Source organism: Falco peregrinus, chromosome 5 (assembly GCF_023634155.1).
Source record: "Falco peregrinus isolate bFalPer1 chromosome 5, bFalPer1.pri, whole genome shotgun sequence".
NCBI classification, from domain to species: Eukaryota; Metazoa; Chordata; class Aves; order Falconiformes; family Falconidae; genus Falco; species Falco peregrinus.
The window spans coordinates 75,886,295-75,912,515 of record NC_073725.1 but is presented as its reverse complement, the minus strand read 5'-3'; the positions used below and the strand labels follow the sequence as shown (position 1 = coordinate 75,912,515).

The 26,221-nt window shown below is 45.6% G+C and overlaps 1 protein-coding gene across 11 annotated transcripts in view; it reads left to right on the top strand.

Moving 5' to 3' along the window:
• The window catches only part of NPRL3 (NPR3 like, GATOR1 complex subunit), a 45,169-nt gene extending 20,450 nt beyond the window's left edge, over nucleotides 1–24,719 (top strand). For 10 of the 11 annotated variants that reach the window (XM_055804484.1, XM_055804485.1, XM_055804487.1 and 7 more), the window contains 7 exons: nucleotides 4,590–4,727; nucleotides 5,445–5,601; nucleotides 7,473–7,579; nucleotides 8,844–8,973; nucleotides 17,288–17,477; nucleotides 18,611–18,803; nucleotides 23,992–24,719. In XM_055804484.1, coding sequence (XP_055660459.1) covers nucleotides 4,590–4,727; nucleotides 5,445–5,601; nucleotides 7,473–7,579; nucleotides 8,844–8,973; nucleotides 17,288–17,477; nucleotides 18,611–18,803; nucleotides 23,992–24,157 — 1,081 coding nt within the window. In that variant the 3' untranslated portion in view covers nucleotides 24,158–24,719. The other variant, XM_055804489.1, reaches the window with a different exon arrangement.
• Nucleotides 24,720–26,221: the final 1,502 nt, after the last annotated feature.

Here is a 26,221-nt window from a genome sequence, read left to right as displayed (position 1 = left end):
AATGTTTCTTTTTTATGAGTTCAGAAAATAGATTTGAAAGTCTCTGTTCACTTCGTCCCCAAACTCCAGCATTGGTGTGGAACAAAAAGCAAGGGCTTTAGGAGCAAGAAAGTCCAGCTGCTGGTACCTCCAGCGCTGACAAATTTACCAGTGTTGCAATGGGTGTCTCTTTTAAGCCAGTTTCAATTTAGGGAATTAAGATGACTTTCACCAAGTTTGATCTGCAGCTGCAGGTAATATGTTAGCTTGATATTAGTGCGCTGCCTGTCTGTTTATAGCAATCTTCTCTTAGCTTTATATTGGAGTAAAGTGGAAGTACAGGGAGGTTTTTGGGGAGGGTTGGATTGTTTGTTTCTTCTTTTTAACACACAAAGAGCCTTTATACATTTTCTTTTAGCCTAGTGGGATTTGAGCTGACTGGTAGATCTAGCCTCTCAGCAGCTCAGGGAGAAGTGGAATAATTATATGAAATTTAGTGAATTATTAGGTGTGATTTGTGTGGCTGTACTGTAAAAGATAAACCATCACCAGTTATTTGGTCAAAGGATGGTCAATGTGTCCTTCACAAGGAAATGTGAAATCATTTCAAAGCTCTATGTAGTCACGACCTCTAGCAAAAAATAAACAAACTCCAAAGCTACAAGCTCACCTCCACCAAACTAGAAAACATTAATTTCTGATTTAAATAGGATAGACATGAGGGGTGTATCTGTAAAAACTCATAACTCTTTTATAAAATATGAGGTGGGATTGTCTTTGCTTTGCCAATAGTTATGAAAAAGAAGGCTGAGTTCTGTGGATACTGGCCAACTTTTGAGTTCCCGTTTTGGGGTAGTGGCTCACAGTTGCTGTTCAGGGCAGAGCAGAATAGAGAAAAGAGCAGTCATATTTCCAAAAATGTTTCCCAGCTTCCTGCAGCTCTGGAGGTGGTTTCTGTATATTCAACAGCCTTCAGCTGATCTCACTTCCCGGAATTAGTCCACCATCCTGTGAGCCAGAGTAAATATTTAACCACCACAGCATCCTCTGATAAAGAGGTCCATGGCTTAACTAGTTTCTGTGTTTCTTTCTATTTCTTTTGAACTTTGCCTCTTCTAGTATCTTGAGATGTCTCATAGGTCTTACGATGGAGAGACGCTAAACAGCTTTTTCCTATTGACTTCTCCCTGTCTCAATTTTAGACAATGATATCCCCTCTCAGTATCCTAATCCCTCACCATGTATCCCTTGGTATCACTTATCATGTATTATCTAACTAGAGATTTTTTTAAAAGTGTTGAAATTAAGTTTTCATGGGATAAATGGAACGTCTTTGAGGCTTTAATAGCCAGTTAAGAGTATGGGGAATGAAGCTATTTTTGCCCTGATACTCTTGAAGTCTGTGGGAAAAAGAAGTTGCAGTAAGGTCTCTGGATACCAGTTAACTAGTAGAACAGCAGATGAAATTCAGTGTAAAGGAATGTATGTAAGGCCAAACAACCTTTATATAGTACATAACTGCTCTGAAGAGAGCTTTTGAAATTACAGCAGATAGTTCAGTGAAAATGTGAACTCAGTGAAAAAGCTCAGGGTGCAGTAACACTGAAAAAAATCCCCATAAAATGTGAGAAGCAGTTAGGAAAGGAGCAAAGAACAAAAGAGAACCTTCTTTAAATTACTGATGTACCTAATGCACCCTTGAATTTTTTTGCAATTTTAGGTTTCCTACCAGGGACTACTTAAACTGTGTCCCTGAGGTTCATGGTGTGCAGCTGATGCAGCGTTCTCGACTTCCCACAGTCCTGCATCTTCCTGGAGTCTTTGCTGCACGATTCTAGTTGGTTAAGAAGAATAAAGTAGAATTGGAGCTTGGTGACTTGCTGATGTAACTTTGAAAACTTGTTTTCTTGGTATTCTGTTCTGTTGCTGGTTTTTGCTGTTCTGCTTCTGCCCCTAAAAGAAGGTGGCTTCTGGGTCTGCTGGTCGCCAGCCAAAGAGCTTGGGGCCAGCTCACGGAGATTTGTGAGGCTCACACTAAAAATCTTGCTAAGTAGGTGACTTCATGGGGAACCTGTAAAAGTGAAGGCAGATGTGGATCCAAACTTCACTTTCTGTGACTTGACTATATTTCATGTTGCATGAATCTTTGTGTGTGTATATATATATAGAAGTGAAATTATTTAAGTGTTGGCTGACTAAAGCCAGTCGCATACATTGCTGCTGGAGCATGTAGCTTATTCCTTGTCAAATTATTAGGGACTTAAATTATTTTCCATCCAAGGAGGGGTAGGTAAAGGAGAAATCACGTACATAAAGCTGTAATGAAGGCTTGAAATTATACAGTTGAGTGCAAATGTAGAAGAATGAAATTAAGATCCAGATCAGAACTGAAAATCTGGTTTTCTTGTTGTCTTTAATTCTAGGCTTTTGTTGTATAGTGCACTGTAGACAAAATTATGCTGTGGAGAGTATAATTATGTAATTAAAGCTGCTGCCTTGGTGCACTTGAACCAAAGAATGAAAGGAACCAACTGTATATTTTTTCTGTTTCCTGAATGTTAACCTATGCAGGGAAAATATCCCTGCAAGTGTTTCATGTATCTCTGCTTCTTTTCGGAAAAAGAACAACGCCAATAGCTTTCAGGTAGTCTTTTAACTTGCTTGACCTTCATTTATTGTTGTGTTTTCTCTTGTGAGTATTTGGCCTGGTAGATAGTGTGGATAGCTACTGCTTCAGGGTGCACTTTGCCTTGATGTGTTTTGAGAGAATCCAGCTTTTTCTGTCAGTTGGTGTATGTCTGGTGGGATAAGCAGTGTTACTGGAGTTGCAGCATGTAATGCAAGAAAAACGGAGGTGTTTGCCGTGCTTTGCATGTTCCTTCAGGGTGTGGAGCCTCTGATCAGATGCGATGTGGTAACGCAGAGAGACAATGGATTCATCTTTTCAGTTCCTTTTTAAAAAAGGAAGTATGTTGTATCTGCTCCATTTGCAACTTGAAAAATAGATATATTTTCGAGGTCAGTGCAAGATTTGATAACAAAACCATGGCCTCTGCTTTTGAAAAGTGTTGTCTGCAGTGAGATTTTCCCTAATGAGTCTGATCATGCATGAGGCAGGATGGGATCGTGTTTGCTCTCTCACCACTCTGTTGTGGTTTGGTGAATAGTTACACAGGCAGCCAAAGCTACCCAGTGTTTTTGTTTTAAAGCTGAATTTTCAGGTCTCTCTAAATCCTGTATACAACCAGATGAACTTGAAAAAGAGCACGTTAGTTTGTGGCCTACAATTGAATGCTAGGTATAAATGTTTAAAAATCCACATAAAGTTTCCAAGACATGTATTTGCTCCTGGAATGTTTTTAAATATATTTTGTGTAGAGGGGAAATTCGTGGGCATTATCGACACAAAAGTCATATTGTGAGTCTCAATACACTTGAATTAAAAATTCAGATGGGGATTTTTAGAGTGCAAACTTTGAAATTTTATTTTAGGCCAGAAAAAAAGATTTTGGAAGAAAGTTTAAAGTCAAAGGACATACTGAGAAATTCAGCTTTACAGTGTAGACAAGATTAGCTGTTGCTTAAGATTGATTTGCAAGTTTATATGTGTTCCAAGCTCAGTGTACATGGAAAGATGTGATGGGCCTTGCCTTTTCCTCCCTGCTCAGTCCCAGTGCCTCCAGCAAAGCTGTTCCCAGGCCAGTGGTTCCTGCCTGTGGGCTGGGCAGTGGTGTGAAGGTTTGCAAGGTGGTGCTAGCTTAGCTCCTTATGGTATCTACTCATTTTGAAGTAAACATGGTTACCTACCTAGGTATGTTTAACCTGTTGTCTAGATTTACAGACTTCCATAAAACTACCTGAATGACGTTCATTGCTTAAATCTTTCAGTTCTCTGGGTTTTTTTCAGTAAAAGAGGCTTACAGTTGCTTTCAGGCTGAACATGAGGGTCAGACTTTATTGTCATTCCTGAGATGTCCATCATATCCACTCCAGTCCTGTTGTTTGAAGTCAGCTTAAATTAGGCTTAGCTTAGTCCCTGTGGTTTCCTAGAGTGAAACCATTTAACAGCATGTTTGTGACTTCACGTGACAAGCAGGAGCAGGTTAGTAGGAAACAAACAACCTAAAAGCAGAACTGGAGGAGTCCATTATTGTGGAAATATGTTGCTTGTAACACCTCTTGCCCAGTACAGACATCTCCTTTTCTTTTTCCTTAGAGAGGAAGATGGAAATTGGAGGTGAAAACATTGTGCCCGATTCATCTCTGCCCTTTGCAGCTCTGGTCTAGGGAATTTTCCAGTGCCCTGCAGTAGATCTTCAAGAAACACTTTTAACTTGAGATAGTGTTGCAATGTTAAGAGCAGAGGGAGCAGACTATCAGTCTTTCACATCCCCCCAAAGCCTCGTTAGGGGATAATGCTTTGTAAGTACAAGTTCAGGAAGCCCTTGCAGCTGGGAATCAGCTGGTCCTGAGCCAGTCTGGAGATAGACAGCGTACACGCAGTTTTTTCTTGTCCTGGTGTGATTCCTCTGCAGGGGTGAATCTGGACCACTACATTCATTTGTTATACATGGTAAATGCTGTATGTATTCATTTTCTTCCTATTTTAGTCTCTGCACAACAGGGGTGGTCCGTTTACATATCAACAACTGGCTGGAAGTGAGTTTCTGCCTGCCTCATAAAATCCATTATGTTGCCACAAACTTTATACCCCCTGAAGCAATTGAGAGAAGCCTGAAATCTATCAGGTAAGAGCAAGCTCTGTCTTTCAGAGTTTGGCTGGTCCTCCAGTTGCCAGTATGGTGCTGCAAATGCCTGTGCTGGCACAGCTTGGGGGACGATGTGACACTGAGCTGTAGCGGTGGTGGGGGCGTGGGCTGAGTCAGGGCTTCCTGGAGCTGATGCTGGGGTACCATGCTGCTGTATACATGGTGGTGTGAAGCCATAGCTTTGTGTTAACATTAGGTGGTCTGCACTGTTTACAGTTAGAGGAATTGTGTGTTCGTTTTAATCTGTTGATCCAAAAGTAATTTTGCTTTTAGAAGAGAGTGAGCCCAGGCCCCACAATATCTTATTTCCTGCATTCATTGTTTACAGCTTTTTACTTGCAAAAATAACTAACTCTTGCTTTCTTCCTTTCCTCTACTCCATTCTGTATTTCAGTAATGCAGATGAGCAGTTTTCAGACTAGTTCTCCAGGCTTAATTGCATGCCAGCCCGTTGCAGTCTTTTTTTTCCAGTCACTAGGGCATCCACTTACCATATAACCCTCTGTCCCTTTTTTATGGGGAGCGTCTTACCTTGTGACATAAAAATAAGCTTATTCTGAACCCACTTACAGGAAAAAGATGATATTAGAAGTTCTTTTTTACCAGTAGATTAACCTAGGTATCATGGTCTGGGAATAACTAAGCCTTCAGGAAAAGCTGCAGTTTACTGTGCAAATGTATTCTATTTTTCTGCAGGCCTTACCATGCCTTATTACTTTTAAATGATGAGAAGTCATTGCTTAATGAGCTCCCGTTGGACTGCTCTCCTGCCCTGGTGAGAGTAATTAAAACTACCTCTGCTGTGAAGAATTTGCAGCAACTGGCTCAAGATGCTGACTTGGCATTGCTACAGGTACGGGGAACTGTCAGCAGCAGATGAAATTCTTTTAAATCACGAGGTGTTTTCTTTCTGTGTGCCAGTGGGTTTCTGTGGTACATGAGCATGTCAGTTCTCTTGGTGCGAGCAGAGCAACAGAGAAAACACAAGCCTTAGACCGTGGGGAAAGGTTGGAGAATGAAGGGCAGCGGTGCAGCAACAGTGCTCGGCAGATCACTGCGGGGTGGCAGGAGGGGCTGGAGGTCTTGAGTCCACACCACTGCTCAGAGCAAGTCCATTAACACAGGCTGCTCAGGAACTTGTCTGTTCAAATTGTGAGTACCACCAGGGATACCTCCCACAGCCTCTCTGGGCCCTGGTTCAGCATCTGACCAGCATCAGAGTAAAGAACTTTCCTTATATTTAATGGGAATTTCTCTTCTTCCACCTTGTGTGTGTCGCCTTCCATCTTGTCCCTGTGCCGTTCTGAGAAGAGTGGCTCTGCCTTCTCTATGCCTTCCCGTTAGGTAGTGAAAATCAGAATCAATAGTACTCTTGACTTACACCACAGTGTAAATCACACAGTCTTGGTTCTGCCACATTGATGTCTATGTGCGAGTGGTGGCACCCAAAATGCAAGTGAAGGCTTGCAGCTGCCGTGGCCAAATACGCTGCTTCCCCTGAATCTGCCAAGATCTGTCTTTTCTATTGAAGAGCTCTGGAAGCCTGTGCAAACCTACCTGTCGATTTCTCTTAGCACATTAGTGCGTGGACTTTGCAGAGTCCCAGGAAGAGGCTCTAGTTTAGGCTTGAGCAAAAATTTTGAGCCAGTCTCTCCAAGCCAGCAGCAATTTCTGAATGCCTTTCTAGTACTGGCAACCAGATTTCAAACCTAAATTGCTCAGGTGACATGACGAGTCCTTGAAAAGGGAAGTTTGTGCCAGTGGAGGGAATAAGACTGGTAATTGTGTGAGACATGAGGCCACTGAGAGGCCACTCTGGGTGTCTGTGGTCATTGTGGCCCTTTGCTTGTCAGCCCTGATGATATTAGAAGATACAGGAGAGGGGAGAACCACTCCGTGCTTCTAACAGTCGGTTCAGACCCAGGGATGCGATCTGTGCTCTGTGTGACAGGAGAGAAGAACGCAGCTTGTCATCTCAGATGCTCATGATCATAGGTCCACACCTTCTCTTATTCGAAGGGAAAGTTCCTATTTCATAACAAAATGTCCAGGCCTGCTTACAGGGGTCTGTGGTGTTACTTTGCATTATATAGCTATAAGATGAACTCTGGAAATTCCCTACTGCTTCTGTAGTTTTGTTCTCCACAAAAAAGCAAAGTTAAATGCATCTAATGATGCAGGCTGGGTTTTATGTCTCGTAGACGCTATTTATGTGGCTCTTCCAGAGCCATTAACAACCACTGACTTGTTTAACACATTAAAATACTTTGTGCAGCTCATTACTGAAAAATCTCAGTGCATTAAAAAGGCAGTGTTGGTTTCCTTTCTGTTTGTGTCATAGTAGAGGCTGATTCTTTTGTTTTGTTTTTCATGTGTAACACTTAATTCATTTTGTGCATAAACAAAAATAGGTAAATAGGTTTTTGGGGCATGAAAAGTAACTAAACTTCTATTGATACAGTTTGAAGAAATTCCTTTGAGGCAGGAAATACTAAGTTGCTTAGAAATGTGGAGCGAGCCTCTGGAAGTTAATAACCTTGTCAAATGCTTTTTGATGTGCCACATGTTCTATTAAACCATGAATTTATTCTGAAGGCAGGGTCAAAGGATGGAACATTCTTTCATTTCAGCTCAAACGAGACTTTGCGTGATTGTATGGAACGCTTGCTAAGAGTTTGAATTTTGCTTTTGCTCCCTTATTTTTTTCTTGTTTTCTCAATGCAGGTTTTCCAGCTTGCTGCACATCTTGTTTACTGGGGAAAAGCAATTATTATTTATCCGCTGTGTGAAAACAATGTCTACATGCTTTCTCCAAATGCCAGTGTCTGTCTGTAAGTAGAAGGAAAATGAGTGACACTAGCAAAAAAGTGGTGAGAAGTGTGGCTATGCTTCCCTTCTCTTTGTTACTGGATACAGGCTGGGATTTTTCCTCGTATGAATTTGTTGAGGCTGTACAAAACACAAACCATTACATGTGCCTGAACTTGCAAAGCCAGTGTGTGGTAGGGAGGAGTGTCACAGTAGATCAGTATGCTTCTGCAGTGATGTGGGCCTGAGAAGCAATATTTACCCTCTGAAGCTGCTTCTAGTATTTTTAGTATGCTTGCTCTCTGAACGTCCACATCAGAAAGGCTGTATGAACCTGAAGCAACATGGAAACATTTATAAAACAAAATACATTCTGATTAAGTTAAATAAATCAGTATTTCATAGGACTATCTTTGTATCTGGCACACAGCATCACCTGAAATTAATCAAAATTAGCAAATCGGGTAGTGTCACTATCACTGTTGTTTCGTGTGATGGCATTTTATACTGATACGCCTTCTCACAGACAGAAGGCAATGTGGCATTTTGAGAGCAGGCAGCGGCAATGCAAGGAAGATGTGGAGGCAGTGGTGGGTATTTTTGCTCTGCTGAAGATCGACGACCCTTTCTGTGTTGGATTTTGAGATGTTTTTAGAATGTGTGTTGGAACTCAGTTATAGGAAAATAGTTTTAAATCAAAACTTCTCTGGAAGTATAAAAATAGGGCTGGAAGGGACCTTAAGGTCATTCAGGAACAACTGTGCCTGTGTCATATATGGCAGTGCTGTTCTTGAAGACCTTTGTAGATGGAAATCCTAAGGCGGACAGTTTTCCTAATATTTAACTTGACTCTTTACTCCTGATCAGTGGTACTGCTTGTCCTGTCAGCATAGGCAGGGAGAACGGTCACATCTGTAGCTGCATTTTACATAGTTAAAGACAGTGTGTATATCCTGCCCATCCCTGTCTTCTCTTGACTGCCCAGTCCCTGCTCCTTTGATCAGAGACTGCACAGGTCGAGACTTTCTATTGTTTTTATTTTTCTCCTCTGGATTCCCTCCACTCCTTGAATAATGTCCTGGAGCTGAATGTAACGCCAAGATGAAAGTGCATATGCTACTTGCTTACTTTTGCAGGACACAACATGCCATAAACTACCCTTACTGTTTATCTAGATCACAGAGAATATTTCATTTAGGAATTGGCACTTCTGTAGCGCTTAAATGGATAAATGTTACACTGACAAGCAATATAAAACTGATTTCTGCCTGTACCTTTTTTCTGTAGCTACTCTCCATTAGCAGATGCATTTTCTTGTCAGTTCCGGGGCCACAACCTGCCATCGATGCTTTCCAAGTTCTCCCTCCCAGTGTCACTCTCGGAGTTCAAGAATCCACTTGCGCCGCCTGTTCAGGAGGTGAGATGGGGAATGTACAAGAGGTCCTTGTTCTCCTGCTAATGGGAAGAAGGAATGGTGTTGCTTCTGGAGTACCTAGTCAGGAACCTGCTATTGCTGGTTTAGAAGTTGCCAGTTACTGTGTTTCCAACCATATGATTTGTTGTGTCATATCCACATGCTGCTGTGTGGATGTTCTGTGCTAGCAAAGCACAATCCTAAATCAGACTGTTTCTTTACCTTGAGTGATATAGTAGGGAAAATTGAAACTCCATTTGGTCTGTTGAAAACCGTCATAAATTAGTAGGGCTGAGTGCAAGTTTGTGGATTCCTCACAATCACATTTAATTTTATTATATTCCATCTGCTTTAAGTTCACAATCTGGTTTTAAAAGCAAACTGTCTATTCACTTAGCTTTTGCTATGAAACTGGAATTGTTTAAAGGCTATTAGAGGAAGTAGACTCAGCATGTAGTCAACAGAAGTCCATGTGTTACAGCATTAGCATTTTAATGTTGAGATTTGGGATAATAATAGACTGATTTTGGATTTGTGAGCCATTGTTTTGCTTGTGCATCATGGCTTGCGGCATTTCTGGGAACTGGTGAAATACAAGAAGGAGCTCAATAATGTGAGGTGTCCTGGCTGACACTGTTACATTCCCAGATGAAGACGCTCAGACCTGTGCACATAGCTCATTGTGGCAAAGGAAGCACAGGCAGATTTCTGTAGCCGATTTCTTGTAGTGGTGTTTGCTAGCCTTCATACTTAGGTGACTTGCTGGCTGTGTGAATTTAGCCACTGTTCAGATATCTGGAAGATTAGCATCAGTTGCGCACACAGATCCAATTGTGAGAGAAGAATTTGTTGTAATTACAGGTTGGCAGAGATGATGATCAGAGATAAAGATAAGTAATGATGTAGCGTCTGATCCCAGTAGCGTGTACTGGTCAGCTGCCACCTTGGGACGTAAGAGGAAGAGTTCTATCGTTTTGTCAGTACTTTATCATAGTTACAGACAAATCAGTGTCCTGAAAATTGAAGCTGAATTAATAGCATTAATGTTATTATAGCTGTAGTAGCTTCAGGAGGCATTCTTATTCTCAGTATTCCTTTTAAAATTAATTACTTGCCTTAATACTTCTCCTTCAATACTTCTGGTTGTTCTTGGACATCCTGCTTTTGTTTAAAATACACAAATGAAATCTCTCACTTACTGCCACAGTTATGCCTTGAAACAGCAGTGCATGATCAATGTTTGCCAGAGCTTTTGGAGTACTGAAACGGCTCTTCTAGGCTGGCTGCCTTCTCTCTGATGCTCACCTGTCTGTAGCGGGGTCCTAAAGATCAACAACACGGCTTGTTTTCATCATCCTTTGAACGTGCATGGAAGGATGAAGGGTGATGCTGTGAAAAGCTACGAAGTGCCTTGTACAGTCTGAAAAGGGGAGCTGAGAACTGTGGTTGCAGAAGACTTGGGGCCACATTGGCAAGACACGTGTGAAGATGAAGGAGACCACCATACACTGGTGGGCTGTTCTGAGTCATGATGAGCTGCTTTTTGGTAAAGCTAAGCGTGACAGTTCTTGGGGGAGTTTAGACTAGAGAGAGTTCTTAAGTGTTTTCATATCAGTACATTTTCTTCTACTTTGATTTACCTATGTAGAACTCTTTGTATTATTGTTTTGTTAGGAGCTAGCCTTTTAAGAGAGATCAATCCGATCCATCCTGAAGTGGTCAGGCTGCAATTGTAATTAACAGAGAACCAGCTGATAAATTAATCTGATGAAATGTGGGTGGGTTTTTGTTCCGCTGTGCAGTGATAAAAGATGCTGTACCCTGAACTGTAAATATTGTCAAACGTTATTTGCTTTGCCTTTGAAAAAAGTTAACAAACTTGGGACCTCTCAATGTAATTTTGTTCTTTGTGTACATAGGAGGGTAGGTGGATATTTTTTTAACTTTAAAGATTGTCACTAGTAGTCTGTTACCTTGTGCTTTTTATCATGCTGACTATACTGTCTCAGTATTTCTGAAAGTCATCTGTGCTAGGTCAGTACTGTGGGAAGGGCTGTATTTTCTGCAGAAACTTACGGTCTCGTGGCATCTGTCCCATTTGGTTCTTGTCCTAAGCATGGGGTTGGCTCCCTCCTTTTGGCATGTGCCTCTGGATGGGCAGAGAAGGCATTAATAAAGTCCACAATACAGAATAGGAAAGCTGTTTGAAGAGCACTTTCTCCTGTTTTTATACAAAGTCATACAGTTTGATTTGAAAGAGGACAAAGTTATATTTGTTTGCTTACTTACCCCATATGGATGGAATTGCTCCATTCCTTTGGGGAGATGGGAAAAAAAAAAAAAGTGACACTGATATTTTTATACTTGGGGCCCTGTGGTATTTTTTGGCTGGTGGAGGTACAACCAACCGGCGATACCCTGAGCAAGGACAAGGATGAGATTGCCTTGAAAGACAGAGTGCATGTCCACATTCTGCTTTTGATGTCTGTCTGTCAAGTAGGTGGGAGGTGTCCAGTGAGTGGTGCCTGCCGGGACTGCCAGTGCTCTTGGCCATGCCCTGGTGCTGGAGGCAGGAATTCTTAAGCCTGTCATCCTGATCTTTTTTCTTGCCTGTGATGACAAGCAGTATATTGCAGTTGAACTTGGTGGTAGTTTTATATCCATCAGTGGTCTTGTGCTTGTAAATTGAAAAGAATTTGGTGTTCATGTAGTCATCTCTGTGCTTGCTGACCCTTCTCTGTGTTTAACCTGCCTTGCTTGGATAGCAGTGTTGCAGCAGCCTGAGGATGAGGCTAGGCCTACAGCTCAGGTGATCTAACGATAGTGGTGTTGCTGAGAGGAGGCCCTGTTTTTCCTTTCCACACTCAGGTGTGTGCACACATACCTTCTTCCTTTCCCTCTTCCCTTTGTGCTAGAGCTCTGGCTTCTGTCCAGCTCGACTCTATTCATTTAACTTGTTTCAGCTGCGCTAGTTTTCTGCCAGGTTAGCAGGTGGAATTCGCTTGGGGGAGATCCAGCAAGCTGCAGGGCTGGCACAGGGTGAGGGAGGTACTTCTGCAGCTGGGCATGTGAGTGAGGAAAGCAGAAGCTGTTTTCCCCTTTTCACGGTGGTGAGTTGTCTGTTAGCTACACTGTGCTGTGTAGTGTCACCTGGGCTCGCAACAATCCAGTGCAGCCTGGGACAGTCCTGAGCAGCAACCAGTTCAGCTCATGCTGCTGGTGCTGGATCTCCCCAGGGTACGGCCATGGGTTGAGGAGATCCTGTGAGCTGATACCATAGGGAAACTCATCTTTCCTTTTAGTGTTTTTACTGGAAAAGAGCAGTTTGCATCTCCCCTACCCCAACCCCAAAGAAGCTATCGTTCCTTCTGCTGCCTGTGACTGTTGGTTTCTGTCCTTGTGCTCTCCTCTCATGCATGTGGCACAGCCTTGATGTGACCACAGGGCACACCAGAGTGGAGCTCTGCTGGTGTTCTGTGGTGCACACTCCTTCATAACCTCCTGCAAATGCACAGAGACACCTGGTGACCTAAAACCTTTTGGTCAGGACACGTTCATTGACAGAGTGTGTGTACTAGGCACTGCACCTGGTGCAGGGGAATGCTTCAACCTGCTTCTCGGTGCAAGGCTTTTTGGACAACAGCAAATTTTCTTCACTCAGCTACTCTTCGCTAAGTTTCTTTGCAAACCAAGAGAAATGGGTAATGCTTGTGACTTCTCCTGATCCATGCATTATGGCCTCAGCTAGTTCATCTGTTTCAGAAGAAGCTATAACATCTCCCTACCCTGCCTGGAGGAGCAAACGTGGACTAGCAGGAGGGATCTTTCCACCCGTAAGGTAGAAGGAGCACACCTAGGTGAACTGGACATCCCATTTCCTCCCTGCATCCCCTTCACTACAGTAGCTCTTTGTCATAATGCACATTGTTATTATTGTAGTTATCTAATTCTCCCTTGATGAGGCTAGGATAACTGCAGAAAAAAAAAACCAGATGGGAAAGTATGGCAGCTGCTGCTGAACAAAAAATGTTTAATTTTTCACTTTTGTTTTGATAAGTCTGGCCATCCTATTGGGAGTAAGGCAACGGTGGATGAGGCCTCTGCCTTGTGCATCCGGAAAACGTGCTGTGCTTTGTGTAACGGCTTGGTGGAAAATGAGGGAGTGTGTCAGGGGATGGGAGTGGGAGGAGAGCTGCATGCACATACCGAATAGGCAGTTGTGTCTTCCAAGAGACACGCTGCAAACGGGGCTGTTCTGCTGGGCATCTGGAAGGCATTAAGAGTCATGGGAGCTTTTGTTGGCAGAGCTATCAAAGTAGTATTAAGGTGCATTTATATTCAGTTGGACTAGGTATAAAATCAGTTTAAAAATTATGTTGTTCTGGGCCTAAATGGAGGCAATGGTTAAGCTGAGAATTGAAATCTGTTACCTAATGATTAAAATGGCAATATTAGACAATATTTTGTCCTACATTAACAGGGGTCTTCAGAGTCTGTTTGCAGTAAAATAAGTTTTGCTAGCCGATTGTTTTTCTTAAAACAGTGTGGTTTGAATGATAAAGGCAGGCAATATATGTCAGCAAACATCCGTTTACCCCAGCGACTTTGAAGGTGCTATCCTATGGAGCCAAGCCAGCCCTTAGTCCTCAAGTCAGACCTCAAAGACTGCATGTGGCAAATAACTAGATAACCCAGACTGGAGAAAGGGGGCTCCTATACTTCCATAGGCAAAACAAACCATGTTTTTACTGCAAATGTATCCTGGTGTAGTGAGAAGCAAGCTAGGATTGAGTGCTTCTGGGCTGCTGTTTTCCCTTCCCTCTCCTGAATCTGTTGCTGGTCCCAGTTACCTTGGCGTTTTCCTTAGTGTTTTAGGCCTGGCAAAGAAAATGGCCTTAAAGAATCCTTGCAGGAAATGTGGTTTATTTAACATATTATTCAAGAGTTTTACAAACGCTCCCCTTGGTTCCCAGAGGGAAGAGAATAGTGAATGCTGGATCTTGTCCCTCCAAGACTTGGGGCTGAGCTTTCCTCTGACTGTCCCAAACTGCCCAGATGGGCTGACGTATAGTGCCTGTGTTTTCAGAAGCTAATACATCTTCTCTGCTTCTGTCAGTAAGCACAAAGCAATGTATTGTTACCAATGCCGCCCTGCATGACCACACGCTCTAACTCTTCCCAGGGCCTGCTGCACCATGGGGCCGGCAGACAGAGGGGCTGGCCGTGGGCTGCTGCGTGCCAGCAGGAGCGGTCCACATGCTGCAGCAGACGGGACCCCCTCACAGCAGACTGGAAAGAGACGTAGGGAGACAGGAAGGATGAAAGGAATATGGATAAAATTTAGAGTTGATTGGTAGTTAAATTAAGCAATGAAAAACGTTTCATTCTATATTTCTGTCACAGTTGTGGTGTTTCAGCCAAAAAAGGCTGGCCGTGGATTCCTACCGTGCCAGATGATGGCTTGAGCGAGTGGAGGCGGCCCTGGGAGCGGGGCATAGCCTCGCCTGAGAAGCTACTCCCAGACCTTTTGGCTTCAGCAAGGAGCCCAGCTAATCAAGTAGGCTGAGACCGAGCACGAAGATAACGGTGTATCTCTGAGGGAGGAAGGGCGCTTCCTGCAGCCAGCGCAGCACAGATGGTGCAGGGAAGCCTCTTCTCCTGCAGGCCTGCCTGTAAGCTCCATCAGAGCTCAAAAGGAGCAGGTGGGGAATGGATGTAAATTCACGGTTCGTGTCCTGAAGGACAAGCAGCAGAACGTATTAGCAAAGCCTCTGCTAGACCTTGTCTGTGAAAACAATTGCTGCTTTTGGTAAGAAATAGGTTTAAACCTGGAAAAAGTGGAAATGGCGTGAGGCACGTGCAGTGATGGCACGGAGCACACAGTTTTGGGCATGGTGCCGGGTGCAGGGCGCTGCAGCGCTTGAGCTTTTTTTCTAGGACTAGATTTTAAGAGGCACCAAATTTCCACTGAAGTCGAGCTAATACAGATAACCGTCAATGATCTTAATGTTCTCTTATCTGGGGATGATTATTCAGGCTCACTTCAATATGGAAGAATAGTTTCCTCTAGTTCTGAAGTTAGTCACAGCTGATCTCCAGCTCTCCCACTTACAGCACAAAGGCGTTTGGCCGTCGTTGGTTGTACAGTGTTAGGGTTGTAAAGCTGTAACACCATGTTCGCCTGGCTGCTTGTTCCACTGAGCATAGCTGCTGGCTCAGGGTGGCTCTCCAGCTATTTGCACAAGAGCGTAGAGGTGAAGGTGTGTATGCAGAATTAGAAAGTGTTGGTTAAGACTTTCCACGCACATGGAGCTGTAATGAAAGCAACTGGCTATTTCTGTAGTTCACGAAACCACCGAAGTGACCAGTGGAGGCTGGTTGAGGTCAGGCCCTACCCGGCAGATTCTGCAGGTCTGGTAGAGCCTGACTTACTGTCTCCTTGAATTGCCTTGGATTTTTCCAGGGTGGTTCTGTGCTGTGAAATGCGCAGACCTCTTTCATTTGATAGGGAACTAGCTAATCAGACATCGCTGCCTGCCAACAGGTCGGAAATTGAAGTAAAATATATGAGACATCTTTTCATCCAGGCCTCCTGTGTCTGGAAGGAAGGTTTTTAGCAATGTAATCGCTGCAGTAAGCCTCCTCTTGTCTTCCAGGCTGATTTCAGGTGTTAGCAAAACACTATGCATTTGGTATCTTTTGCCAGCCTTCCTCTTCTGTAGATTTGCTATTAAACATATAAAATGAACTCTGGCTTTTCCAAAAAAGATATGTTTGAAGGCGATCCCAGATAATGTTTTAAGATTAAAATCTGTTCAGCCCCCAAAAGTGGTAATCCCTGAAAAGACAGGGTGTGGGTCTGTCTGCAAACAGAAGATACTGCTTTTGTGGTTTGATTGCAGAGGAGGAACTGAGAATTATAAGATTTATGGAAAAAGGAAAATTATTTGGGCTGATGAACTTCAGTTTGGGGCTTTTATTGAGATTTGGCCTGTTACCCTGATGATTAATACAGCAGAGCTAACTTCCTTCTCAGAGTCTGAGCTCATTCTGCATGTGTTTCTCTCACCAAAACAGTGTTGGTTGCTATGAAATCCCCAAACAGCTTTTGTTAGTGAATCAGTGTTTTCAGAGCCGTTAGCTATGGGAAGGGTTGCCGGCAGTGATATGAAAAGGCTTTTTGTGCAGGAATTCAGATGTGATGATGCGTTTTGAATGCTCCTCCAAAACTCCTGAAAGCAGGCCATGCCATGAACCTGCAAATGCCTGTCCCTCACTCTGCCCACTGCTTTCAGCATCGCTCTGGGGACACTGTGCAGGTCTGCAGCTGCTGGAACACAAAGGTGGTGTGCATGTTTGTTTAACTTGAGCATCATCTCTTGGTGCTTTTGAAACTCTTGCCTATCTGCACCCTAACCACCTAGGTGCCTGTATAAGCTTGACCTGCCTTATTATTGCAGAGGGATGGCGAGCAAATGGGGGATATTAACCCTCTGCACTGAGAGGGGCCTCCTTGGCAGCAGCAGGCTGCTATCTCTTGCCAAGGTTTCTGCGGCTGTTTCTGTGTCGCCAGGTCCTGGCAGGGCTCTGATCTCAGGTCCCTCCCATGGTCATGCAGCAATTTCCCGTCTGACAGCAAATGGCTCCTACTTCTGGGCACCACTGGTTGCTTCATCTCTGCCCCTTCACCCTGCCCTCTCCCTGGCTTTCTCAGGAAACATGCGCTTTAATCTGACCGCTCTGGGATTTGACCCTTTGGTGACTACTTATTTTAGCAGGCCTCGTGTAGAAACCAGCAACCTGGTCTCTGGGTTCACGCTGTTGGGCTGTGGGCAGCAGGGCCTGCCTCTGGCTGACTCATTTTCCCATGTCTGGTCGCTCAGAAGGAAGGCTAGCCCCTTGTTTGAGCACCTATTAAACGTACGGAAGGGCTCCAGGTGGGGTTGTGTGGCTCCATTTGTGTGGCTGAAGCGTTGGGTGGTGAGGGGATGCGGCTGCTCTGCCACCACCCAGCAGGTGCGGGAGCTATGGCAAGGGGCAGGGCTGCTTCGTTTGAGGACACTGGCTGTGCATATGTGTAGCATAAAGACATGTTGATCGTTAAAGGCTTGATTACAGCCTGAGCATCCCCAAAAGCTTTTTAAGTGTGATGAACGTGTGTGCCTGGTCACTTTTTTATGATTGGAGAAGAGATAAAACTGTTGTTTTTCATGGAAAGCACTTCTTGTGACTTAGTCACAAAGCCTAACCTTTGTGCATTGTTTTCCTCCTGTATTTTATTTCACGGGTCTTTCATACCTCATTCCTCACTCTGCAGACTCAGCTCATTCAAATGGTGATATGGATGCTCCAACACCGGCTTCTTATTCAGCTTCACACGTACGTCTGTCTGATGGTGCCACCAAACGAGGAGGATTTCCGAGCCCAAGACGAAGACATGCCCTTTACTGCTAGAGTTGGAGGCCGAAGTTTAAGCACCCCCAATGCTCTCAGCTTTGGTTCTCCAAGTACGAGCACACTTTTCTCTGCTGTTCAGGCTACAGCCCACTTCTAGAGCTTCCCTTAGTGATGCCTAGGGTAATCAGGCCTTGGTAACAAGACTAACTCGTCTTTGCTTGGAGTCTTAATTTGGTCCAGCCCTGCTTAAATTTAGAGCTGGGCATTGGTGAAAGTCTTAAGGGCTACACACTCTTTGTAAAAAGGAGTAGTGCTTTGTAATTTGCCGAGTTCTTATTTGGTCACGTAAAATGTTTTACTAGAGGTACTTCCATTTTCTCAAAGTAACTTCCTGCTTCCTTGCTGTACACAAAAGTAACTGCGCACTGCTGTTACTGCATGAACTTTGGTTTTCAGGAGAGGAAGAAAATTGTGAGAATTTGTTTCAAACAGCACTGGTTTCTGCGGGCTGCAGAGCCACCTAAGGAGGAGATGCACAGCTAGCTGTCGTTTGCGCAGATGGTTGCTTTTCTGTTTATGTATCCTGATTGCTTTAATTTCCTCAGTGCCATTCTTCTGGGTGATTCCAGGAAAGCATTTTTTCAAGAGTATAAATCAGATACAATGCTGAAATCCCCAAACTTTCCTGCCTGTACTGTTACAAGCAGCATTCTCAGAATGCCACTGAGGTTGGATATCAGGAGAGGTTTCTGTACAACTTTCAGCTTTGCAGAAGTCATGAATTAGGGCAGAAGTTTTGGAATGTGAGTCCGATAAGTCTGCGATCTGCTTATTCTGGCTCACTCACAAGAGGATATTGCTTCTTGGCCTTTCTTTCTGCTTGCTCCCACCTTCTGTGCTGCTAGGCTTTTTATGTTACCACTTCACGGTATTCCAGCAGAGCTGGCTGGGAATTTTCTTTTCAGATGTTTTTAATGGACTGTTTATAGTCTCCAGAAGTACAATTTTCCACATAAATTGATGACTTTGTTGAAACATTTGACTTTCCCATTGAGAAAATCGCTGTGTTGTCATATGACTAATGGCAGATACATGCAGCAGTTAGAGAGCCACTTTCTTTGCTCTACAAATCTGAAGGGATTATTTGGAAAGACTGCACAGAAACAGCCTGAATTGATAATCTTTGCATTGTTGTGCTGAGGAACATAAAAACGCTGTGTGTCTCTCTCTCCTCCCTTGATAGCTAGTAGTGATGACATGACTCTGACAAGCCCTAGCATGGATAATTCCAGCGCTGAGTTGATACCTGGTGGGGACTCACCCCTAAATAAAAGGATGACGGAGAATCTCCTAGCAAGCTTGTTGGAACATGAGCGGGAAGCTATCCTTAATGTCCCTGCTGCCCAGAATCCAGAAGATCTTCGCATGTTCGCAAGGTAGGAAACGAGGAGTGCGAATGCCATCTTTTTTTCTTATCCGTGCTGTTTTATTAGAGGATTGGCGTGGACTCTGAGAAAATCCCATTAGCTTGGGATTTTAGAGGATAAATTCTTTTGGGTTTGTTCCCCTTACACCTATTTCATCTGTATACGTCAGTTTGTGACAAAAAACTAATATATGTGTTACAAGAACACTTGTTAACAAAGAGTCCTGGATGTGTGAAGGAACATCAGGGCGTATGGTTGGACAACAAGGACTTCACTGGTTGCCTGCTGCCAGTTTTTCTGTGGCTGCACGTGGTAGACATAAAACTGCATAGCCTGAAGAAACCTTCTAAGCATGCAAAGCACAGACCCAGTCATGCTGATGCTGTCATTTTTTGTCCACTGATATTTCCAAGCCAGCTATCCTTTATTTTAAGGTTTGTAAACTTTGTGCAAATATGAGACGGAGACAAAAAGCATCAGACACAAAGCCAGCCTGAATACTTTTACAGGCCAGTCTACCAATGTTTCAAGGTCTGTTTTGCAGAGATGAGCTGCTCGTTACATTAAGTTAGTTAGGCCAGTCACTGGGATGTGTGATGAGTAGCACACGGTTTTGTTGTTACAAATTTCAACACAACAAAAATATGCAAGACGTGGTTCTGCACATGGTAAAAAGCAGAACGATTTCCTAACCAGCCATATGGGAAGAAGGTGTGGGGGAAAATACTTTTTCTTCCTAAGCATTTCAAAACACTGGAATGGAGCTTTCACTGGTTTTCATACTTGTGGAGCGGGAAAACCACCTGAGGCAAGTACTGCAGCTTTTCGTGTACATCCCAGATTCAGTTGGTAATCCTCTGAGAAGCTGGTTCTCGCCCTAGGATGGATATAGTCAAGTAGCCCAGAGACACTGTAATAGCAAAAAATACTTTTCTTGTCTGCGGCAAAGCTTGCAGCTGTGCTGTGCTCAGGTATTTTCATAGCGCTCCCCCAAGCTTGTGGGTAGGTACTGCTCTCTGAATTACTCATCTCCTCCATCCTCTGTAAACTGTTCAGAGGATATTCTCTGATTGAGAGGCAACACTTTGGCCATTTGAGAACTCTGAAATGTTTTTTCATTGTTACCAGATAAGTTGCTACAAAACCAGTGAGAAAGGAAAGTAAAAACGACATCATAATTGGTGACATCTTAAGACAGAATTTGTGGAGGATGCTTTGGAGCAGTTTAGTGGCAGCGCAGCTTCTTAGTTATCCTAGGGAGGGGGAAGGATTTCATGATTGCTCCCCTATCACTTCCCTCATCTGGGTGAAGCAGCTGTTTGAAACTACAGATGCAAAAAATTACTTTGATTTCTTCATAAAACCAGCTGCCGTAACCAGGAAGCTGTCTGAACAATGTTTATTTTGCAGTTTGCTTGTGCACCAGGTTCTTTTGCGGATCCCCAGGATGATTGAATTGATTGAGTTGACAACTGCATGGCTTACTCTTAAGTCAGCAGTGAGGAAGAGAGAAGATACAGTAAACAAACGGGTCCTACGGGTAGGATGCTGGAGCATATAAATAGAAATGCTTATGCAAGATGCTCTTGGTTACCGGTGGCTTTATGAGACACTGTAACTTGGAGGTTGTGGGTGTATTTTCTCCCTTTTTTTGCTGTAAACCAGCAGAGATCGGTTTCTGGGTAAACCTCTTAATGAAAGCATAAACAACTGTGGAAAGGCCGGTGGAGTGAAGGAGCTGATCTCCCTCATTACCCTAATAGGCATTCCTGTGCCAGCTCTTTTTGCTTCATTTTGAGGAATAGCAGCCTGGTGAGGGCTGTGCTCTGGCAAATAGCTATGCTGTATCAGCTGCCTCCCAGAACAAACTCCTGCTATAAATGCATCGTTAGTGCACTAAATATACTGCAACTGCCCTTCCAGCGTAGCTGTGTGTGCACACAAAGGGATGGGCTATTTTCAGCAGAGCAATAAATTTCAGCCCTGTACATTTTCTTGTGTCTCTGCCTCGGAGGGCAGAAGGAGCTTGTGCCTGGCCATTGCCATGCAGAGCAGGTATTTGCCAGACAAGAACCTGAAGGGTAAATAGGGAATACTGAAGCTTGGCTCCAGCAGTGGGTGCCTTAACCCTCATAACGTTGTATGGGAATTGAAATCCAAGTTCTTTCCTTAGGTGCTGCTGGAGGAGGGTTGGCCTGTCCTTCCAGAGGTAAACTCAAGAAAGAGACAAGTTCTTTTTGAGCTAGACCTTCAGCAACGCACACAAAGTGTTCCTCACTGCATGTAAAGCAGTGCTTTTAAAGACAGTTTGAGGCTTTACTCGTGGCTTCTCTCCCAAGCCATGGGTCTGGGGTTACTTTCAGGATTATTTTTTTTTCTTGCTCTTAGAATGAGAGATGGAGATCCTTTACTCCACTGAGGAATGCTCACTGGTGGCACTAAGCTGTGGACAGTTCTGCTCCATTTTCAAGCCGTGCTAGTGGAAGGGGTATCTCCTCGGCCAGAAATAAGCTAATTTTATTTGACTGACTAGTCTGAGATAATCCTTGGTGGGTGGGTGTGTTTAAGAACGCTACACTGCTGTTAGCGGGGCAGCTCATATAACTTGAAGAGGGGAGAACAGTGATGAGCAATGGGAAGCCATAATCTCCCACCTCTGCATCTGGAAGGGCACATCTGTCAACAGACCTATCTGTGCAGCTGCAGGGGGACCCAAATGCAGCGTTACTACCACAAGAAGTGCCACCTTCTGTCCTGTTTGGGTGCTGTAAATGTTCATTGCCCTTAAAAAGGCGAAGGTAGTGCCCATCTTCACTGGAGCTGTGAGCCCCAGGTTACAGCTTTGTAGATTTTGCTTGGATTTTTGGGAAAACTTCCGTGGCATGGTGGTGCAGCGCAGGCCAGATTACCCAGGCATGTGGGGGTATCTCCGTCCTGGGGCAGTTTCAGTGCTTGGCTAGAAAAAGCTACAGCGTTGGCAATAGTCCTGCTGGAGCAGGATGCTGGACTAGACTTTAGAGGTGTCTTCCAGACGGCATTTTTGTGATATTCTTTAATATCCTCTCTAGCTTTTATTGGAGTGGAAAGTATTTCATCTTGACCGGTTACAAATCCAGACTCTTTTTGAATACAGGATGGATTTATTTATTGGAAAACTCCCGCTTAGGCTGTGTTGCTGTTGAAAGCCAGGTCAGAATCATTTGCACAGAAGGGAGCTGTGCCAGGAGATGAGCGCATGGGCAGTCACGGTGAGCAGCTCTGTACCAGGGAGGGAATACGCAGCTTTGAAAATCTTTTTCAAAATCACTTTTTTAACAGTGATACAATATAGAAAAATTTCTGGTAATGCCTCAGGGAATGGCCTAGTTCTGACACATGCACGGTCAAACTGACACTGTCCCTGCTCACGGCCACTGCTCAGTGCGCACTGGTTGCCACCGGCCCAGGGGAGGAAGCCAATTAGCCTGATTTAAGTACCCAGTGGGAGATCCTGCAAAAGGCAAATGCACAGCCCGCATAGTGGAAAGGTAAATACGACTGGAGCTTGTCCGTCTGTTGTTTGTTTGTACTGCAGGCACAGAGACGTAGCAGTTAAGTTCTACATGATGGTGCCAACCTGAGAGCTGGCAGATGAACATCAGAGCAGACGGGAGTTCGCAGCGTGCTGGGGGCTGCCACAGCCCCAGGCTGCCGGCAGCGGTGAGGCAGTGAGGGACCCGGCTCTGAGCTTCCACACAGCGGTCTGGGGAACAGGACAGGGGTGAGAGGAGGGACACAGCAAATTGCAGAGCAGAGAAACACAAATGGCAGTGGACTAGAGGTGAAACCTACTCTGTGCAGTGTGGGGAGGGTGTGATGGAGGGAGGCTTGTTGCAGTGACTCCTTTCCAGTCACCATGGAGGGTGATGGGGGACAGGAGCACCTAGCCTGAGCAGCAGCAGTCAGCCAGGCAGATGTCAGTTCTTCAGGGGAAGCACGAGACCCCCCATCCTGCTGTCACGTGAAAATAGGCAGGAATGGTCTAAGGATGGTTGGTGTCTTTTGAGGGCTGTTCCTGCCTGAGGACTGTATGGATGAATTGCAAAACAGCTCATGTTATCTCCACTCATTTTTGCTGTCAGTTGGCACGAAGCAGCAAGCCGGCATATTCCCGAACTGCAGATGGGTACGGAAACACCAGCAAGAGCTGCTGGAGCACAGTGTGATGTGCAACACGTGCGGACGCACATCTGCCTGTGTAGCTGGGAAGTGATTGTGCCGTATGTGTTCAGGCCTGGACGGGTAGGAGTGTCTGAGCGCCATGTGCAGGATGGTTCGGTTCCTACGCTTGGGAGGTTGTCACGGCGATTAAGAGCCTGAGTGGCTTCCGTTAGGGCCATGAAGGTCTCTGGGGAGCAGGTCCTCAGCCATCAGGGACTTGCTGCAGTGGTTTGTCTTAGGCCCTGCCGTGCCTGCCTGCGCGGGGCTTAGGTTATCTGATGTCTGTAAGCGTGCTGGGGGCCAGCGAAGGCCGATCTGTGCTGTCTCTAAAGAGAACGGGGAATTTAAGAAGCCAGTGTTGTTTGAGCTTAGGCTTCAGGGATTTTGGGTTTTTTTGGGGGCCTTATAACTCCCAGAGCTTCTCTGTGGTGCCTGTCACCAAAATTTCCATCTGTCTGTTGCAACTGCTCCACCCAACCCAAGCTGACCAAGCCTCAAGTGCACAACCTGTAGTTCCTAAGTCCCTTGGGCTGCTGTGAGGGAAAACATGCCCGATTCTGAAAGCAAGCGTAGGTCCCCAGGCCGTGCCGCAGAGCCGTGACAGGGCAATGCGGGCCCAGCTAAGGGCGCAGAAGTGACTCTGCTGTGTCCCAACTTCTCAAGGCTTGTGGCTCCTCGCTTTCTGAAATGGAAACTGTATTGAAAAGGGACCACCTCAGGAAATGCCCCAGGCTAGGAAACCTTTTGGTACAAGGAGGCCCTTTGCAAAGCCACAAAGCCGGGGAGTCCCCTGCTTTTCCAGGGGCTTGCTGTGCTAGGCATGCCTAAGGTAAGAACCGATTGAATTCCCCTCAAGTTTCATGTAAATGAGGGACACAACCCAAGTGCCTTCTGATTTGTGTCCCATGGGAGTGGAAACCTTGAGGGTGGCAGTATTGGTTCTAGCTGTGTGCACTTGCTTTTGGCTCATGTGCCTCCCTTGTCTCCTTCCCTGCAGGCTGCTGCACTATTTCCGAGGCCGACATCATTTGGAGGAGATCATGTACAATGAGAACATGCGGCGCTCCCAGCTCCTCATGCTGTTTGACAAGTTCCGCAGCGTGCTGGTGGTGACCAGCCACGAGGACCCCGTGATTTCAGTTTTTCAGTCTCTCTTAAAGTGACTCTGCTGGCAAAGGAAGGGAACCTGCTACGCTCTCCATACCGATAGTCTGAAAGATGCCTGAAGGAGGCTATTTTAGTTCCTTCTTTCCATGTGACATCGAGCAGGTTCTCCTGCTCTGTGCCTCAGTTTTCCATCCGCTCCCTGTGGCGACAGCTGAAGCCAGTCTGAGGGCTCTGGGGCCCGCTGCGGGACAGTGTGCGCTTGCTTAGCCCTTCCCTGATCCTGCTCCCTCCCCAGGGTTGTGAGAGTGGGCCAGGAAGACTTCAGCCGCAGTGTTAGTGACAGTACTTCACCCTGGGGCGGCCACCGGTGCGTCAGCAGCGCTTTCTCTGCCCTGCAGCAGCATGACAGCTGGGTCATTCAGCCGCGAGCACTGTCTGTGAGCAGCCTGTCCCCACGGCACAGCGCGCATGGCCTCTGCTCAAGGGCAGAGTGGAGCTGGCCTGGCTTTTAGGGAAGAGTCCCTGGGCACCGAGGAATTCTGTTTGATCAGTTACCTGGCAGCCATGAGAACACAGGTAGGGAGGCAGAGTATCGCAAGTAAACAGTTTCATGAATGAGCTCGCTCACTGTGTTACAGCTTATTATTGCCTCTCCCCACTAGCCTTATGACAAAGTGCCCATTTGAGCACATCTGCACCAAGTGGCCCCTGCATCTGGGAGGCTTCAGGGGTTCCAATTTTTCACCGGGGAGGGGGAGCTTTGTTGTTGAGCAGGACCAAAATTAGCTGGTCAAGCTGCAGGTGCATGGGCACATTAGTTCCACAGAGCCAGCAGCAGGTGCTAAGGGCACTCGCCCTTGTCCCCCAGGGCTTGTTTTGTTCCTCCCTTCCCCTCCCTGCAAGCATGGCTGCGGCTGCCAGCAACCAGACTGGGAACCAGGCCTGGTTAACGCTGTCCAGCGGAAAAACAAGATCCAGGTCTGTACATGGCCGCGGTTCCTGCTGGGGCCGAGGACAGCTCGTCAGCCACGCCAGCCCTGGTTCTGGGGACAGCAGAAGCTTACACCAGCTCTGAGGCCACCGTTCCCCTCAGCTGCTCTGTGCTGCATACCCGGGGCAGGTCTTTCCCTCCATGGTGGCGGCTTCCCGGGGTGGGTGTTGTTCAGGGATTGTAAGGCTCCTCCTGGAGACCTTCCCTTATACCACACACACCCCCCCCCCCCTGAAGCTTTTCCCAGAGCTGCAGGCTCTCATGGAGCAGCTTCACATGCACACGCAAACTGGGTGAAACCGTGAGCTTTATGTAACCTACCACCAGCAATGCGCCGGGGGAGCCCAGTGCCCACGGCACACCAGATACACGATGACAGCTGCTTACTCAGGGCCCCTGCAGCTGCAAGCGGGGATGTGAGAGAAGAGCAAAAGCAGTATCTGACCTAAAAAATCAGATCAACATCGGTGTAGGGCCCCAGTTCCAACCAGGTCCCAGCAACTGCGGCTCAAGAGCTACTCGGATCACCATAACAAGGGGCCAAAAAAATTTTTACATGTGATGGGGACAGGGTTTTGAAAAAAATTGAGCTTCTCTTGCCTGTGAGTCCTAAGGCGGAGGGTGCAGGATGTCCCTGTCACCCTTCAGCCAGCCAGCGCGACCACAGTTCTGCAGGGTTTTTTGCCCCCGTACCTCATGGCAGGCTGCAGCATTGCTGCTGTCTCTGTGTTGGGGTTCACACACTGGTAAGTTCTGAACTGGTTTCAAAAGCAGCTGGGAAAACAAACATTCTCTGCACTGGGTGTTACAGACTTCCAGCCATAGGTTGGAAGGGGTCTCTGGAGGGCTTTTGTCCAAACCTCTGCTCAAACAAAATATGTCAGCTCAGGTCACTCAGGAGCTTGTCCAGTGGTTTGAATGTCCCACAGCCCCACTGGGCCTCCGTTCCAATGTTTGACCACTCTCATGGTGAAAATTTTTTCCATACAGCTAATGAGAATTTCCTGTTTTCCAGCTTGTGCCCATTGCCTCTCATCCTGTCTGACAAAAGCCTGGCTCTGCCTTCTCTACACCCTCTCGCTACGAGGTACTTGCAGACAACGGTCAGATCCCTCCTTCACCTCCTCCC